The 17,485-nt window shown below is 38.8% G+C and overlaps 1 protein-coding gene and 1 long non-coding RNA gene across 2 annotated transcripts in view; both read right to left on the bottom strand.

Annotated features, from left to right (window-relative positions):
• Positions 1-17,485, bottom strand: part of SYN2 (synapsin II) — a 147,304-nt gene that overhangs the window by 25,784 nt on the left and 104,035 nt on the right. Inside the window, exons 6-8 of the mRNA XM_080994202.1 lie at positions 10,269-10,331; positions 7,806-7,948; positions 2,047-2,121 (exon numbers count right to left, since the gene is read on the bottom strand). Of these exons, the coding sequence (XP_080850328.1) occupies positions 2,047-2,121; positions 7,806-7,948; positions 10,269-10,331 (281 nt within the window). The remainder of the gene's footprint in view (positions 1-2,046; positions 2,122-7,805; positions 7,949-10,268; positions 10,332-17,485) is intronic.
• LOC308470798 lies at positions 2,214-7,799 on the bottom strand. The gene is made up of 2 exons (XR_013982657.1): positions 7,666-7,799; positions 2,214-4,776 (listed from the first exon to the last, which is right to left on the bottom strand). It is a non-coding gene; the product is annotated as an uncharacterized lncRNA (long non-coding RNA).

The raw sequence follows: 17,485 nt of genomic DNA, 5'->3' as shown, positions 1-17,485 counted from the left end.
AAACCTGCTTGATTGGAAGTCAGACTTACCCAAACCAACGCGATGTGCTTTGAATTGAATACCCTTAAAGGACAGACAAAGAAGTGTCCTCCAGATGTTGTTGGACAATTGCTTTCATCAGACTCAGTCAACATGGCCAATGGTCAAGGATTATGGGAACGGTTGTTCAACAACATCTGCAGAGCACCACACTGGTTATCCTGCTATCTATCGTTGTTACTAATTGAAATCTGCTCCAGTAGAATGGTTTCTCTTTAAATAAAAAAGCTAGGCACAGACATTTGCAAAAATGGTCTGAACTATTATTGATGAAATCTTGTGGAATGAAAGGAGTGGCTTATTTCTCGTATGACTTCATTTCTGAAGTTGTTTCTTGGATGCATGTCAAATTCAACATCTGTAGAAGTGCTGACCGTCATAATTGGCTTTATTTGTTTATAAGCCATTCTTGCTGTAAAGTGCTATAGTCTCTTGAATCTAGGAGAAGTGTTGTTTCTTTTAATGGTAAATCTGGAGAAAAACCAAACCAAACAAAGGAACCTTATTTTGAAAGGCTATTCCTACGAAACCAAAGAAACACTCAGAAGATCTTATTGAAGTCAGTTTTCATATACAATGCATAAAGCTGAAAAAACAGCCACATATGGAAACAAATATTAAGAACGGAAGGCTTGCCTTGAGCCTAAAGGCTGCTCAGTAAAAACATGTATGCATAGTGTTGTTGTTTTTAGGAGTCAGGCATGTGACAGATGCAATCTAATGCAGATCCAAAGCATACAATTTCTAACATACACCAAAGGGGCCACTTCCAATTTTTGCCACTTTGGCAAAAGGGTACTTCTTCTTTGTTCTCACACTCTAGGGCCAAACTACAGTTTATAATTGTCCTGGTGGTGGTGGAAAGCAGCTGGTAGGCGGCGGGAATGAAGTTGAGAGAAGAAACGGCTGGGGAGAACGGGATTCAACAGCCTCTTCTCCTGCATTTCAGTTAAATATATATATATTGGGAAACTATTCCATACATCTTCTTTCTAACATCTAGTTTGGCCCTCTGAAAGGGGTAGGAATAAATTGGTCAACATTTCCCATAATAAACCTTCAAGATGTGGAATTATATTCTCACTTTACTGTTTTCTGGAAGCTATGCCTTATTGCCTTTTTCCACCTTTCAGGATATGATGTGCATCTCACTTATCTGTCATCTCAACAATTGCAGTTGACTGGGTTATAGCTTACAAGCTCAGATATGAAATTTTAAAGCTTGCTTTAATAAAGTCATGCATGAAAACTCTTGTTTTTGGCCTTGGAGCATAGAACCCCTACTGTTATAAGCCGTTAACATGAACTAGCTGTTCTAAATGTTTGGGTTTCTTTTTTCAAAGCTGATAATCTAGTATCTTGAAGTCCTGAAACATTGTGACCTGAATAAGATCCCCCCCCCCAAGAGCTTAACAATGGGGTGCATGGACAGCAGAATTTTCAACCCTCTCTGCAGAAGATCTCAAAAGGCACACTTATGTGCACATAGCTTATACACATGAATGTCAGGAAGGCAAGCAGGACACATGAAGTTGAGACTCGTTCCATTACCCTCTTTCTCAAACTCATGCATTGTATGTGTAGAGAATGACTGAAGAGGGCCAAGGTGAATGGAGTGGGGGAACACATTAACATTATTGGTATCAAGTTGATGTTGATTTTAAACAGTTTATCAGTGTTTTAAAAAAGATATTTTCAGTGTTTTCCATGCAAGTAAGAATATAAATGGCAATGGAAAGCAAAAGCTGATAGAGAAAGATAGAAGCTCTTGGATAATGAATTCTCAGAGAATCTATTAAAGGGCTAGTTTCTCCCTTAAATGTCTGCTCTCCATCCACTCAAACTTTGAGCAGATGCAACGTTAGCAAAAGTATGCTGGTGCTGCACATACAACAACCACAACACTTCTAAAAAATTCAGTTGTATTCCCATTATTATTATTATTATTATTATTATTATTCCAATTAGGCACATCCATGATTTCTTATTGCATCAAGACTCATCTACCTATCTGACATGGCAATTTGTTCCAACATTGCAGATCCAGTGTTTGTCTTCCAGTTTCCAGATATTGAAGTCCTCCTGTGGAGAAATATAAATGTTTTAGCAAGCATTACACCAACCTCTTTGTTCTTATCATTAGCTTATTAATTGCTAACTTTTGGGGTTTTTAAAAAAAAGAAATAGCATGCAAAGGAACTTCCAAAAAGATAAAAATGAAACAAACATTATATTCAACTACCTCCCCAAATAAATAAGTGCATTTAAATCTGATGTGTACAGGAAAGAAGACACTCATGAAAATAAATGTTATTTGTGTACTGAACCAACCCATAGCTATCTTTCCTGACTCAGATAAGTTATATTTTTAAAAAAAGAATAAAATTATGAATTTGAACTTAGTGCAGCTGTGCTAAAAGTGAGAACTTCTCTGCTGTATGCAGAATAGTAACATGGGCTTGACCCTTAATTTGTGTTCTGTAACAATAATTATGTGACTTTATACAGAGGTTTACTATTCATCATCACACTGTGAGGTCTGAATCTATAGAACAGATTATAATTTAGAACAGTGTTTTTTTTCCGTATTAATACATAAATTTATGCCTTTAGTATATTGGTTTTGGAGAAAGACAAGGTAATATGAGAAAATCCAACATGAGTGCAATTTTGTTCCTACTGTGTTTGTTTCCTTTTCACCCCATGGTGTTTCCTTGAAACAGCAATGCATTTATATTCATATCCATATGTAGGAATCTCTAAACATTTGCAGGAGTTGTGGTATTTGGATTGACTCCATACTATATCCTAGTTATCTGATAGCTGGCATATAATAAGTCACCTATAATGTGAGTTCTCTACCTGCTACAACATAACACCACAGAAGATTACAACAGTAGATATTTAGATAGTAGATTTAAAACTCTAAAATAGCTTATATTTCCTGTGGAGGCTCTTCGATATTCTGTGCTTGTGTTAAAAGCTCACTCACGAATGAAAACTAGCTGTGGAATATCAAGCTATTGACTAAATATATCTGAACTTGTGAAGCGTAATAAAAGTTTCATGTTGATTTAGAGTCAATGGACCAAGTTCATTTTTAACCCTGATTAAACTGTGAAAGTCAAAGGAAATTGTCTCTAAGGGCTCATCCTCACTGCTGCTTGCCCCATGCTTAGAAAGCACAGGTCCAAGAGATTTTCCACTTGTCCCATACTTCTGAGGCATTTCTGATTCAGCAATAAAGACTGGGTTTCCCTGGGGGAAAGTGGAAGTTTGGATGAATCCTCAGTTTGTAATATTCTGCTAGACACCCCTCTTCCCTTGATAAATTATAACTGAAAATAATGTACAGGTATGAAATGGAAAAACTAACTACACAACAACTTCTCACAAAAATATGTTTAAATCTACCATTGTATTGGAGGCCATGGTTTGTGAACAGTGACAATATTGATGTAGAACTTGAACAATTTTAACTGTGGGTATATTGTTTAGGAAAAAAAATTATATGGTCCTAAGAACCATCATTTTTTTAATCACTATATGGTATTATTGGCTCTTGATCCATTTCTGAGCACAGTTGAAAGTGCTGGTATTAACCTTAAAAATCCCACACAGCTTAGACATTTAGGCAGCTAAAGGGCAACCTATTCCCACGTGAGTTCTTCTGAACTTCTGAGAGCATCTTCAGAGGTCCTTCTATACATACCCTTGCGTTTTGAGGAGAGGTCAGTTGCACCCAATCCCTGGAACGTTTCCAATAAAATGGCAATGACTATTATGTCTTTTGTTGCTATTCTTGTTATTAACATGGACTGAATCTCCCTGCTTCACTTGCAACTCACACAAGATCCCAAAGCTACATTTACACAAGCCATACTGGCCTGATTTGTGTATCATGATAAACCAAATGATGGCCGTATGCCATAAGCCCAGGCTCTGTGCAAGCGAATCACAGCCATTTTGCTTCTCTGCTGCTGTGCTAAGGTATGCCAGATTTTGGCTTAAGTGCGACATCCGAGACCAGGCTTATGGTTTAACTCTCCAGAGTAATCTCGAGCTCTAACAAAGGTTTGTGCTCTTGTTTATGTATTGTGGTTTGTTCAGGAGATGTAAACCATGGCTCCAGGTTCAGATGTCATGCTAAGTCAAAGCATGTCTTAGTGCAGTGCAGCAGATGATTGACCAGAGAGGGACAAAGTAGCCATGATCTCCTTTACAGGAGCCTGCATGTCCACATCAAGCCATGGTCTGGCTTACTGTGACATGAGAACCGGACAACTGTGTTCCACATCTGCTGCATAATAGTATAAAGATAAGGCATGGAAACACATATGATTAAAATTTAGCAGCAGGGCTGTAGATTTTCAGGGCACTTACTAGTGGAGGAGAAATTCTTATCAATGTTCTTAATGCTTTTGTATCCAGCTACTCTTACAAGGATCCATAGCTAGGAAATTCTTCTCTTCCCACGGCTTCCTACTTGCTCCTCTTTGTGTTTGGACAGGGTGAGTGAGCGTCTTCCTCCCTATTTCAACCAAACATTCTAAAACATGTTGCAAAAATAACATGGATGTCTAAAATGATCACTATGAATGGTAGTGGAATCGAAAAGTCAGACGAACGGCGTTTACAAATATGCATCAAAGCTGCACTACAGAAGAAGGATGAGGCGAGTCAAGTTCAGCTGGGCTAACAGACATGACAGAACTATTCAATGCACTTAGGAACTTGCTGAAATGAAAACAAGCAATAAAGCAGAAATGGGAAACAAACTGAATTATGTAGTCATTGCAGCTAAGACAACGAATGAATGCAATAAAAGCATTGAGAACTGAATTGAATGCCTGCACTAAACAGACCATGGAAATAGAGCATGTGATTTATTCCACAATGTGTTACTATAATAATAGAAAGAGACTGTAAAGTGTGGAATGAAATGAAACGGTAGGGTCCAAATAGGATGACAGTAATGGGTACACACTCAAGATCATTTAATGTAGATTAGTTACTCCTTCAGTATCCTTTAACAACTCTCTCAAGGTCTATATACAATGAAGACCTTGGTCCCAAGTTCACAGGAAATATAATCTTTATGCCGCTGCTTCATTTTCAATTATACTGCTACAGGAAACAGGCCCATCTAAACATACACATTAGCCTTGTAGCCTCTGCCTTGCCATATAAATTCTCAGGGGCAGCAGGGAGGTTCCAATTTATGCAGTTCACTGCGTCTACAGGAGTTTTGCAGAAAACGAAATTACCCTGATCCCAGCCACCGGCATGGAGGATAACCTGCTGGATCCCATCATAACTCTCTCAGAAAAGCCAATTTGGGCAAAATTCAGCAACAAATCTAAATGGGCCATCTTCCGGGTTTGACCCAACTATGGCAGCGACTGTGGCCCCTCCGGATGTTATTGGACTTAAAACTCCATTAGCCTCAGTTCCATGGTCAATGGCCAACGATGAGGGCAGCTGTAGTCCAGAAACCGTATATAGTATTGTGAGACTCTTTTGCAAGCCGTTCTGACAGCTTCTTGGGGCTGGGAAAAGGGACATAATATTCTAAATGATTCAGTAGCTACCTAAATTTAACTAAAGGTTAAAGATAAAGGTGTGTCTCCCCCCCCCCCCGATTGGCCCTGGCTACTTCCTGAAGAGGACCTAACCTTTTGCTGCCTGCTCTACTCTTATGCAGACCCTGACCAACAAAAGTACAGGCATCCCCCCACTTACATACAGGCTACGTTCCAGAACCTCCACACATAAGTGAGATTGTGTCCCGCCTGTCCTGAGCTTGCCTGCTTCCCTGAAGGGAGCCGGTGCGTCTGACAGTAGCAGCTGGCCATGGAGGGTGAGGGCTGAGAAGGATGCCCAGCGGAACTGCTGCCAGATGGGGTGTGTGGATGCACAGTGGAGGCGAGGGAAGGCACCTCCCGCCCGGCTGGTTAACTGAAAGCCGCCTTTCCTTGCTCAGGCAGCATCCACGAGCGAGGGAAGACCAGTCCATTTATTTATTTATATTTCACAGTAGCCTGTGCAAATGTGGTTGCACAAAAATGGGTTGTTTGTAAGTGGGGGTGGGGTACCTATATTGTGACACCTAAAAGGCTAATGATATTTGTTATGGTGTTGTCACATAACCAGCAACCCTTACATTACCCTTTTTAAACATGCATATATATATATGACAACTGAGAATCACTTACAGTGGTGCCCCGGAAGACAAATGCCTCGCAAGACGAAAAACTCGCTAGACGAAAGAGTTTTCCGTTTTTTGAGTCGTTCCGCAAGACGAATTTCCCTATGGGCTTGCTTCGCAAGACGAAACGTCTTGCGAGTTCTTGCGAGTTTGTTTCCTTTTTCTTAAGCCGCTAAGCCACTAAGCAGTTAATAGCCGCTAAGCCGCTAAGCCATTAATAGCCGCTAAGCCGCTAATAGCCGCTAAGCCGCTAATAGCCGTGCTTTGCAAGACGAGAAAACGAAGACGAAGAGACTCGCGGAACGGATTAATTTTGTCTTGTGAGGCACCACTGTATCATGCCTCTGATGAAATGGGCTTTCATCATGTCCTAATAAAATCTGTTTCCTTTCATCCTGAGTATTATTTTTATGATTATTTAATAACGCATATACCATCTAGTGCCGAAATAGGTTTCCAAATGTTCTACAAGTATATAAACAGGTTACAAGCAGCCATAATTAAAATACTCAATAAAACAATCCCATTAAAACACACAGTAATGAAAGCTGGAGACTTGGGCCGGGAGATCAAGGGAATGCCTGTGTAAACAGGTGTGTCTTCAAAAGCCAGCAGAATGCCAGTGGGGACAGCCCTTCTCCTATTACAGCAGGGAGTGCATTCTATAACACCAGTACCATCAGTGGGAAAACCCACTTTTGTGTCATCACAAGCCAATAACAACTAGGCACTTATTGATAGGTATTCAGTAGAGAAACTTATAAAACGCCTACAAACCATGTGCTTGGAAATTGCTTCTATACTGGCTAAAGACAATGGACTGAATTTATGAGTTATGTTTCCTAAATCACTTGGCAGTGGGTCATTTTGTAAAAATATATTATGTAACATCACCTTACACAAAGTAGAGAACTAGACACATTGCCTTTGGATTAACAAGGAGTTCTGCATAGTCTTGCAGAGTTTTTCATCAACAGCCTGGTTCAGTGTCAATCTAACTTCTTACATATTTGGTTTGCCTTATGGCAAGTAATTTGAGAATTATATATTATAATTTTCAGAACTGATAACTGTTCTGAGTAACCTTTCAATGTGATTCATAGATAATAATTTGCTTGTCTGTTCGCAAGGAAAAAATATTGAAAAGAGAGTTGTCCCCCCCCCCCCTTTTAGGATTTTGTGGTTATTTTGAAATATGGAAAATAACTCTAGGGCAATTTCCAGTGGATGTTTCTTCAAGCTATCCCTGTCTTTTTAATTTATTGTGCAGAATCCCTCTGTTTTGTTTTTATGTTCAGGAATTATATAAAGTTTTGTTTGCATTCTACTGCACATCACTTTAAAAGATAAATTATTCTAATCTGAATTTCTCAACTTCTTAATATCCTTTTTTTAAGAATCCCCATTTTTTTACTCACTGATTCACAGTATTACTGATGCACTGTAGATTCCACACTGGGATAATGGTGAACTTTCATGCAAGGCCATAAAGTCTGGTTGTTACCTGCTTTACAGCTGATGGAATTGAAAATGAAAAAACAACAGAATGTTTGCTCACATGTATGCTTTGTAGTTGTTGCCTATCTTTTGGATCCTGATGTCATATTTGGAGTCTATGTAGGGTTCAGTAGTGGCATAGGTCTGAGTGAGTGCTACGACACTGGCTATATCCTGAAAATCATAGTGGTTGTCTACCTTGACCTGTTATTAGCCAAAGATTTATAGCATGGGGAGACAAAAAGAATAAGATTAGAACTGTTAGGTTTACTTATACAGAAAACTCTACTTCTTGAACTTACTTAACAAGTTTATATTATTTTTTGTTAAACATTTTCCCTTAAACTTAGTGAAATCTAACATGCAAATATACAAAACATATAAAAATTCAGTCCCCACCCGCCATATTTATTCCCAGGACAGAAAATGATGTTTGGAAAATGCCCAGATTTCAGTGGATTCCTTGAAATCAGTTCTGTATATTGCTGTTCATTGTCACCCGCTCAACCCCAACCTTAAATGGTGTCCCTGCAAAGCAAGCATCTTTATATGAGGGACAACCGCACTTTTATACAACAAGGAAATAAGTTGAGACAGAGAATGACATCACTGAACATCCCTACTTATTATTGATTTATTGATTTATATAAATATCTACAACACATTTTCCCTCTAATATGTCTTTATGCAGACAATTAATTTCTAGCAATGCTTTATTGTAAAACTGACCCAGCAGTATCAATGAATGGTACAGAAGCACATGTTTACAGACAATCTGAAAATACAATAAAAAAATTAGGACCTCTCTGTAAGGAAACAAATGGTGGCATTTAGGACATAGAACATAGAATAGAATCATAGAGTTGGAAGAGACCACAAGGGCCATCGAGTCCAACCCCCTGCCAGTTGGCAATGTTTCATATTCAAAGATAAAATATTTTAAAAACAGAGGAATGGTATGAAAGTAGATTGATTCAAAGAATTATATTATCTTCTTACATCTAAAATTTACATATACAATTTTACATATAAAATATTGACTTCTCCAGCTTACTTTCCCTTCAACAATAGAATACAATGAAGTCTTTCACTATGCACTTTAGTAGATCTCAGCATAGAAGAGATGAGATTTCAAATTCTTTTGTGGAAGATGTTTGGATATAGACTTGAAAACGGAACAAAAGCAAATGTAAAATGCTTGTTCTTCTCTAAATGTTAAAAGGTTAGGTTTAGAACGATGTTTAATCAGTATAGTACACTATCTTAGTTCATCAGAGTATATTCTAATCCAATTAAGTGAGAGAGCTTGGATTTCACTAAATCAGTTAGCTTCTCTTTAAAAGGTTCAACAGACTAGTGCCAAGATCTTTTGTCACTTGTGACGCCACCTCCCATAGTAAATACTTCACTCTGAGGGATGTGTACATATTTGATTGAAGAAGTTGGCCTTTAGAATGGAAAATGCTGAGTAGATAGTGAACGCCAGATGTAAAAATATGATACTGAAAAGTCAGGCTGTGTGGGAGTGGGTGACTAATAAAACGAAGAGAGTAGCTCATGTACTATTTTTAGGGCTTATAATACTCAAATAATAGATTTTACAAAATCAGAAACTTCTCCATCTTTGATTAAAACCTGAGCCAAAGAAGAATTATTGTCCAAGTCCTTTATCACCCACCCACTTCAATCCCAAATACCTGCCTTTCTTTTCATTTAAACCACCTGAATAGTATGTCTAGCAGCAGCAAACAGCTGGGGCCAGGGGCGGGGAGAGAAAGTTAGAAAATCTGTCCCTCCCTCCTGTCTTTGGCATCTGGTATGTTGCTTGAGTGGCCCCATCCCCTGGGAATTTAGTTTTTTTCAAAGGCTACTACAATATCTGTAGGCTGTGTGGGAGTGTGTGACTAATAAAATGAAGAAAGTAGCTCATGTACTAGTTTTAGGGCATATTTAGGGGCCTTGTGTCCTCTTGCCAGAGAAGGGATGGAGCACGCCCCCCTTTTCTTCTTCCTGAAGCTGTTTGGTACTGGCTAGACTTCCAGCCAGGTAAGTGGGGTTTAAATGGAAGGGCACAGGAGGTGAAGGACTAGGTAAACAGGATGGAAGATGTAGTGACTGAATGGATGGGAGGGTGTAAGTCCAGTTCATTATAAAACCATTAAAAGGTTAAATAATATAAAGCAGAGGACAAATATCACGGGTGCACAGTATTTCTGGCATAGGTAATTTGTCAATTTTTAGTTAAGAATAGTTCTTACTCTTTGAAGCATCTTTCAATTTGAAAAGCACCGACTTTTACAAGAGGATTATATGCTCAGGGGATTTATGCATATGCATAAAATTAAGCAAATACATACGGATGGACTTCTAAGCATGGGTCTCAAAATGGATTTGCATAATTACTGCCCTGAAGTTTTAGATGCTTCCATTATAGAATTTGGTGCCTGCAGTGTTTACATAGCATTTTCTTTAAAAAAAAGTAGTTCCACCATTTCCCCTCAAGATAGATAAATAGCAGCTGCACCTTTCCCATGCCCGAATGAGCGTGTCCAATCTTCACAACAACAGGAAATGTTGGCAATGTCAGCTGAGGGCAAGAAAGAAAGAAACACAAGTTTAAAAACGGTTGCTTAATCAATGAACATTTCATTATCAAGGTCATATTTCTCCGTTATAAAGGATTCATTAGAAGGCTTGGCAGATGGGATTCAGCCTGTCTTGAATGTCTGTATATGGCAAATTGGTACAGGCAGGCTGCCCTCATTACTATGGTGCGGGGCTCTCACACTTGCCTTTTGTTTTATATAATGCAAGGAATATATTGTCTTCCAGGCCATAATTTCTCTCTCCTTAACATAAAAGCACCGAGTTCAGATATTTCTTAAAACTTTGTCTCAGACAATTATCTTTTTTTAAAAAACAGGTTCTTGCTGCAGAATAATAATTTATCCATAAATGTACAGTACATTTCCCCAACATGTACATGGCCTTCTCTAGCAGAAAGTACAAGAAGGGCCAAGCCATTCCCTGATAATAAAAGGGATGACATATTTATTTACTTAATAAATTTTTAACTTGTTCTTCAATTAGTAAATTCTTAAGTGGGTAGCAATTATAAAACAAAGCCATCAATCAATTCCCACTTGCAGCAGCCTCCTGAGACCCTGAGAGAGGGCAGAAGACTGGAGCTCCTTCCTTCCATTGTGATGATGGCATTTTCTAGTGCCTGTGGTTAGCTGGGGGTTCTTGGATTGGTGGCCCCTGGCCAGTTCCCAATATTGTTGCTTGCTGTCACACAGCCTGTATGCTATTTCTGTTTTCAAAAGACTTACTTGTTTATATATTCAATCAACAATTTACTTGCATTCAGGTATGAACTGCATACTTATCCACAAGCAGGAGATACAATTAAACAATTTTATTTATTAGGTTCCACAAAATGCAATCAAAATGGCTGCCATAGCATAACTCAACATGGCTGCTGAGGAAGACATGGCAAAACAAAAAATCAGCAACAGCACAGGCACCCCCTGATTGTGTGCGTTGGCGGAACACGCATAAGCCCACCCCACTGCATTACGCCTCATTCAGCCCTCTTCTGGGGCAATAAAAAAATGGTCCACATGTGCTTTGAATACACACAAAATGGTCCCTGTACAGTCATTGTTTATTTTTTGGCTTCCTGCCTGCAGGTGCCCTCATCTTACCATAGGAATTCACCTATGTCCTGCTGGTCCTGATTGTGTAGATACAGCTGTTAAAAGGTGCAAGAGCCCTGCTTTCCCCACTGCTAATGCTAAACCAAAGCATAGGCTGCCATCCTGTACCTTCCTAGCTCGGAATAAGCCCCATTAAACACAAATAAACTTCTGAAATAAGACATATATAGCAATGTAAAGGTAAAGTAAAGGACCCCTGGCAGTTAAGTCCAGTCACAAATGACTCTGGGGTTGCACCGCTCATCTCGCTTTACTGGCCAAGGGAGCCGACATTTGTCACCAGACAATTTTTCCAGGTCATGTGGCCAGCATGACTAAACTGCTTCTGGCGAAACCAGAGCAGCGCACGGAAATGCCGTTTACCTTCCTGCCAGAGTGGTCCCTATTTATCTACTTGCACTTTGATGTGCTTTCGAACTGCTAGGTTGGCAGGAGCTGGGACCGAGCAACGGGAGCTCACCACGTCGCAGGGATTCGAACCGCTGAGCTTCCGATCAGCAAGCCCTAGGCTCAGTGGTTTAGACCACAGCGCCACCCGTGTCCCTATATAGCAATGTACTGTCAGCTAATTATACTGTGCTAAATCATGAGTACCTGGACACCAGCTTTGCACAGCAGGAGGCATACCTCCTTTGCAAACTTTTCACATTTGCATTTGCCAGTTGGGATGGGATGGGTTTTTAACACCCACCCACCCTTATTCTGTAGTAGCCTTTGCAGACAATGACCTCTAGGGAGTACCTAATCTCAGAAGAATCCCCCACAGGAAAGATGCATCCTGGTTGCTAGGAAAAATGGAAGTGCAAAATACGGAGATTCCAAGGACTACTAGAAAATAAAACAGAAACAGGAAAGGTGTACTAAAGGGGAGGGTAAAGCAACAGCTCTTTAGGACCCCAGGAATTCCTCTTGACTAGTGTCCAAACAACTCACTTTAATTTCGCACATTGGCTAAAAACACAGACAGGTAGGAGCAGCCAAGCTGGTTTATTTCACAGGAAGGTGCCACATATTTTGCTTGATAACTAGAAGGGCTAGAGACTTACTTTTTTGTAAATGAAAATTCAGACTCCAGGGTACCTGCCCAGGAACACCAATGAAGGCCTTTGCAGATGCTCGGAGTTGGCAATTCCTACATTACAACACTGGCCAAATTTTATAGTTTTCTAACTTGTTAATATAAATATTAATACACCAGCAAAAGAAATTTCTCATAGACTACATGGTTTTGCATCTGTATATATTACAGAATGATGACAGGGAGTCCACAAACAATAAAACAGTAAAAAACAACAACCCTCCAATGATTAAACTTGTGAAATAGTTTGATTTCCAACTCCATTTGGGCTAATCATTCTTGAACAGTACAGAATGAATTAAACAAATTCACTAGCTGTGTTTTGGCATATCCTGGCAATGCTAAGTTTTAAACAAATTTGTTCATTTCAATAGGAAACAGTCATGAAATATATCCATGACCGCCAACAATGTCTACTGCATGATGTACCACAACCTGGCACTTAGATCCATATTTCAGACTCTTCACAAAGTAAGCAATGTTATCTCCTACTTGCAAAGCAATGCTGCAAGAAACTTGCTTAAAACTGCCAAGCAGCAACCTGAAAACAACCTTTTCTGATACTTGATTCTGTCAAGTGTTTGAATTGTTGGACTGCACCTTTAAATATTGTATTTAGCACTAAATAAGTTTGCTTCTTCAAATTATTTTTTTCTAAATAACCAGCAATCCTCAGCAGATTTATGTCTCATGTGTACTATAAGACTTCCGAATGTCCTTATTTTTGACTTAATTGCATTTTCATCATTTTAATGGTTGTAAACTCTCATTTTATGCCTCTCTAGATAAAGTGTGCTTCCCAACCTATAATTCACATTACAAGGTTATCATCATTAATACGTACTGAGTTAGTGTAAATTACTTTTGTCCTTTATCTGTGAGGTTCACATAGCTGAACAAAGCTGAGAAATATAAAATAAGAGTGAATTTACTTGCAGAGGCATGTCTTTATGGAAATCGCCTCCCTATCACAACTAAATAAATTGAGGAACTGCAACCTCCCACAGACTCAATAGAGCATAGATTTTCTCCCTCTTCCCACACATGGCCAAACACATGCCATTAGGAGCAATGGGAGATCTATACACAAATGCCAGGTTCTAGCACATGAACAGCTTTTACTGAGGTGAGAGGGATCCGTAGACAGAGATATGAGAGGCGCACACAGGCCTCAGTTCCTTCCAATGGCTCAATCGGTGGCATAGTGGGTGGGTTGGTGAATTATAACAGGCTTCTGTTGAGACTATGGGAATTCACTGCATATGGGAAGAGCACCTGTGGGAGACTGGGTTGTATCCTCTGTAAATATTCCCATATTGCAGCTTTTAATTCTACTGTTATTGAAAAACTGCAACTGCAAATTTTGCAAACTGCTTCCCCGCCCCCACTGTCCAAATTGAAAATTTGTTCCTGGGGCTCTTATTACTCACCAAGAGGATCACATTAGCATTAACATTAGGTGGAAAGTGTATCACTATGGAATAATAACCAAGGAGCATCCACATGACATTCAGTGGTTAGTCTAACAAAGTAACTCAATGAAGACTTTTCAGTAAGTTAAGCCGTCATGAAATAAGAGGCGAGATGCTCTTGTAGACCAGGAACTGGTTAAGCAACAAGAAGCAGAGAGTAGGAATATATGGAGAGAGTGCAATGAAGTTAGAATTTTGCATTGACTTCTGTGGCTCATGGTTGCTGTGATCTTGGAGATGTGGTGGGTGAAAGATATTGTAGACATGTATTACACTGTGCAAAATGAAGGGTGATTGTTAACATGAGAGAACACCTAAAGATTCCTAAATACCAGACTGAAAAGTGTTTTGTCTGAAAGCTGGATTTCTTACAAATGAAAGGCTTTATTGATTATTGTGAAGCACTCCTGTCAAGAAGTAAAATTACGATGAGCTACACCTTAGGACACTTTCACAGTGGGAGTTTGCTCATGTTTGGCATGGAATTAAATGAGCGGAATACCTTCTAAAAATACTTTGGCAGACTGTTTACCTATCCCACATATTCGAAGTCTAACAAGTCTTCTTCAGCGTGCAGCTACAATTTTCAAGGGCAAAGTATTTGAGGGACTTAGGCTGAGATGCTACTCACACTTACCTGGGAGTATGTCCCAGTGAACTCGCTGGGGCTTACTTCCTAACAGAAATGGATGGGATCAGGTTGTTTATCTTGAAATTGCTAAACTCTGCAATGCAACTATTGCAGCATACATAAGAGTTAAACTACGACTGATATCCTGTTGCAAAAAGCCTCTGGCTTTTTTGAATTTTTTATTTTTTTTAAAAAAATGTATTAGCTTGTGTCCGGACAGGGACATTATCTTGTAAACAGGTCAATTATATCCAGTTTTCCTCTGTGTGTGATTGGCACATGAAGGTCAGCACACTCGTTTCCTCAGTCACTATATTCATTGCTATTCTACTGCTTACTGTCTACATCAATGAGCAGAGCCTGGCAGAAAATATCTCAGGTGCTGGAGTTTTTTTGTCCCTACCCATAATTACTCTTCCTTTCTCCCCTAATTAGCTTATAGAATTAAACTGCAGTTTGCTTGTACTTTTAATTAGTGTCGAACAAGTAAGAACAGAAAGGGATATAATTGGGGGGCGGGGGGGGGATGGCGTATGGTGATGCAAAGGCAAATGGTTATTAGTCTTCATGGTTTTACTTCAAAAATCAACATGGTCCTTTTCATTAAAATAGTCTTCCCAGTGGGAACTATTTCCCATCGCTGTCTAATAACAGCAACCAAAGAATACAGATATTTCCACACTACCCCCAATGGCTTTTATAGCTCATAATCTGCTCTTGAAGACTTAACATCTGTGTGATTTTTAAAATCAGGTAAGACTTTGGTTAAGTGAGCTTTACTCGCTAGTCTGAAAAGCAAGACATGTGAACATAATCATGATATATCTGGGTCCCTCGTATATCAACTCTAATATGCTCTGCTTGATATATCCATCTAAGGAAGTCACAGACCAGCTCTTGTGTTTCAAAGCAAAAACTATCATTCCTTAATCTTTAGATATATTACTGAACAGCATACAAAGGGAAAAGGTCATTGCAAAGGCAATCTTGATGTTAAAAACTTTAACTCAGAAGGCCTTGTGTAGATGTGAAGCAGTTGCTAAGGGATGCCCCTACTACAGGAGTGGTCAGACTTATGGCTTGTGCTTTACTATAAAACCAGGTTCTATGTGCAAAAGACATAGTTAGAAGTGAAGAACATGGAACAGAATGCCTAGGAAATTTCCAAGACTGGGAAATTGTTTTCAGTCCCAGAACTGAAGGAAGATCACAGTCCTTTCACAAATGTTCACTCCGGGTTAGCTATTTTCATTCCAATAGCATAATTTAGTTAGAAAAGTCATTTTGTAGCTATTACTGTGAAATAATTGGGAGTCAAAAACCCTTGCAGATCTACTGCAACTCACCCAGAGAATCCTGGGAATCACAAAAATAAACAGTAACCCAAACTGAATAAGAAGTTTATCAGAAAAGTAAATAATAAGACATGTGTCATGTTACTGCAGCATCTAAATTTTATACGTTGATATTTTTCACTTTAGAATTTCCTGGTTTCAGCATCATTTTTTTTATCCAGGTCTTAACCATAGACAGTTCCACAAGTCAGTGCTAGTGTTACTTTTGCAGGTGCCCAACTCATGTGTCTAACTATGAGTTGGTACCCTAGAAGTTATGAGTAATGAGAGTGGTTTAGAACAAGCAGCTGTCATGCTTCTGGGCCTATTTTTACAACAACAATGGTTATGAAACTTTACTCCTCCAGTTTTTAAAATGAAATACATTTTTCTCTGGAGGATTTGTGGCTTGAAGGGAAAAGTTTTAAATACCGAGATAATGATATAATCAGTCTTTTTTGAAGGTCAGAAACATTATGGTTATCCGAATGCAACATAAAGTTCATATGCACTATTCTTCTGTTGTAGCTTCCTTATTTGGTTTTTCCATTCAAAGAAAACTAAACAATAGTGGGGAGAGCCGATGATTGGAAAACAATTTCACACTAGTTTCACATTGTGTCATACACATGGATTATAGTTAGGGTTTATATCCGTGGTTAAAATGGATATAAATTCAATTTACAGCATATCATGAGAAAATCTAGCTGCGAATTTTAAATACGTGGTTATTATTATTATTATTAGTAGTAGTAGTATTTATTAGTCACTATAGTCACAAAAATGATCCAAAGTGACTTACAACACAATATAAACAGTAAGACCAATGTCAACAAACTAATAAAAACCTAAAAAATGTATCCATACAGATATTAGTTCCATTTATTTATTAATTAAGCAAGGCTTTAAGCAAGGCTCCAAATGATTTTCCATCTGAAACACAGGCATATTTTTCTCAGAGTTGTGCATCATTATGTATTTTGCAGTCTTGAGGTTCCATAAACAGTTTATAAGCACTAAAAAGATAGCAATAGATGGTCTGGTTCTCAGCCATCTGTATTTTGCTTGCGACAATGAAGATGGCTTAGCAGAAAATATTTTGTTTTGTTTTGTTTTGTTTTTGAAATCATTTAGATGATTCGACATCAGAAACCACAAACTGGAGAATGCATATATTTCAAGAATTGAGATGACAATCGATGAACCACTAAGGCCTTGACAAATTTTAAATTAACAAGCAGTCACATCATGCTGGAATCCACTGGGTCTTACTTAAAATTCCAATACACTCCACCTGCACACTCACACCTTGTGTGCCAACTTTTAAACATCTGCTGAAAACTTTATTTTTATTCTGCCAGGCCTATGCAAGCAATGTGGTAGGTTAGGCTGTTAGATAGCGAAAAGCTCAAGGGCTACCAGTGAGCCTCATGGCTTGGTAGGAATTTGACCCTGGGTTTCCTTACTCCTGTGTACACATGAGAACATGGCACATGGTACTTTGTAG

This window comes from Podarcis pityusensis (assembly GCF_964106645.2).
Source record: "Podarcis pityusensis genome assembly, chromosome: 2".
NCBI classification, from domain to species: domain Eukaryota; kingdom Metazoa; phylum Chordata; class Lepidosauria; order Squamata; family Lacertidae; genus Podarcis; species Podarcis pityusensis.
This window is presented reverse-complemented; position numbering and strand designations above follow the sequence as displayed.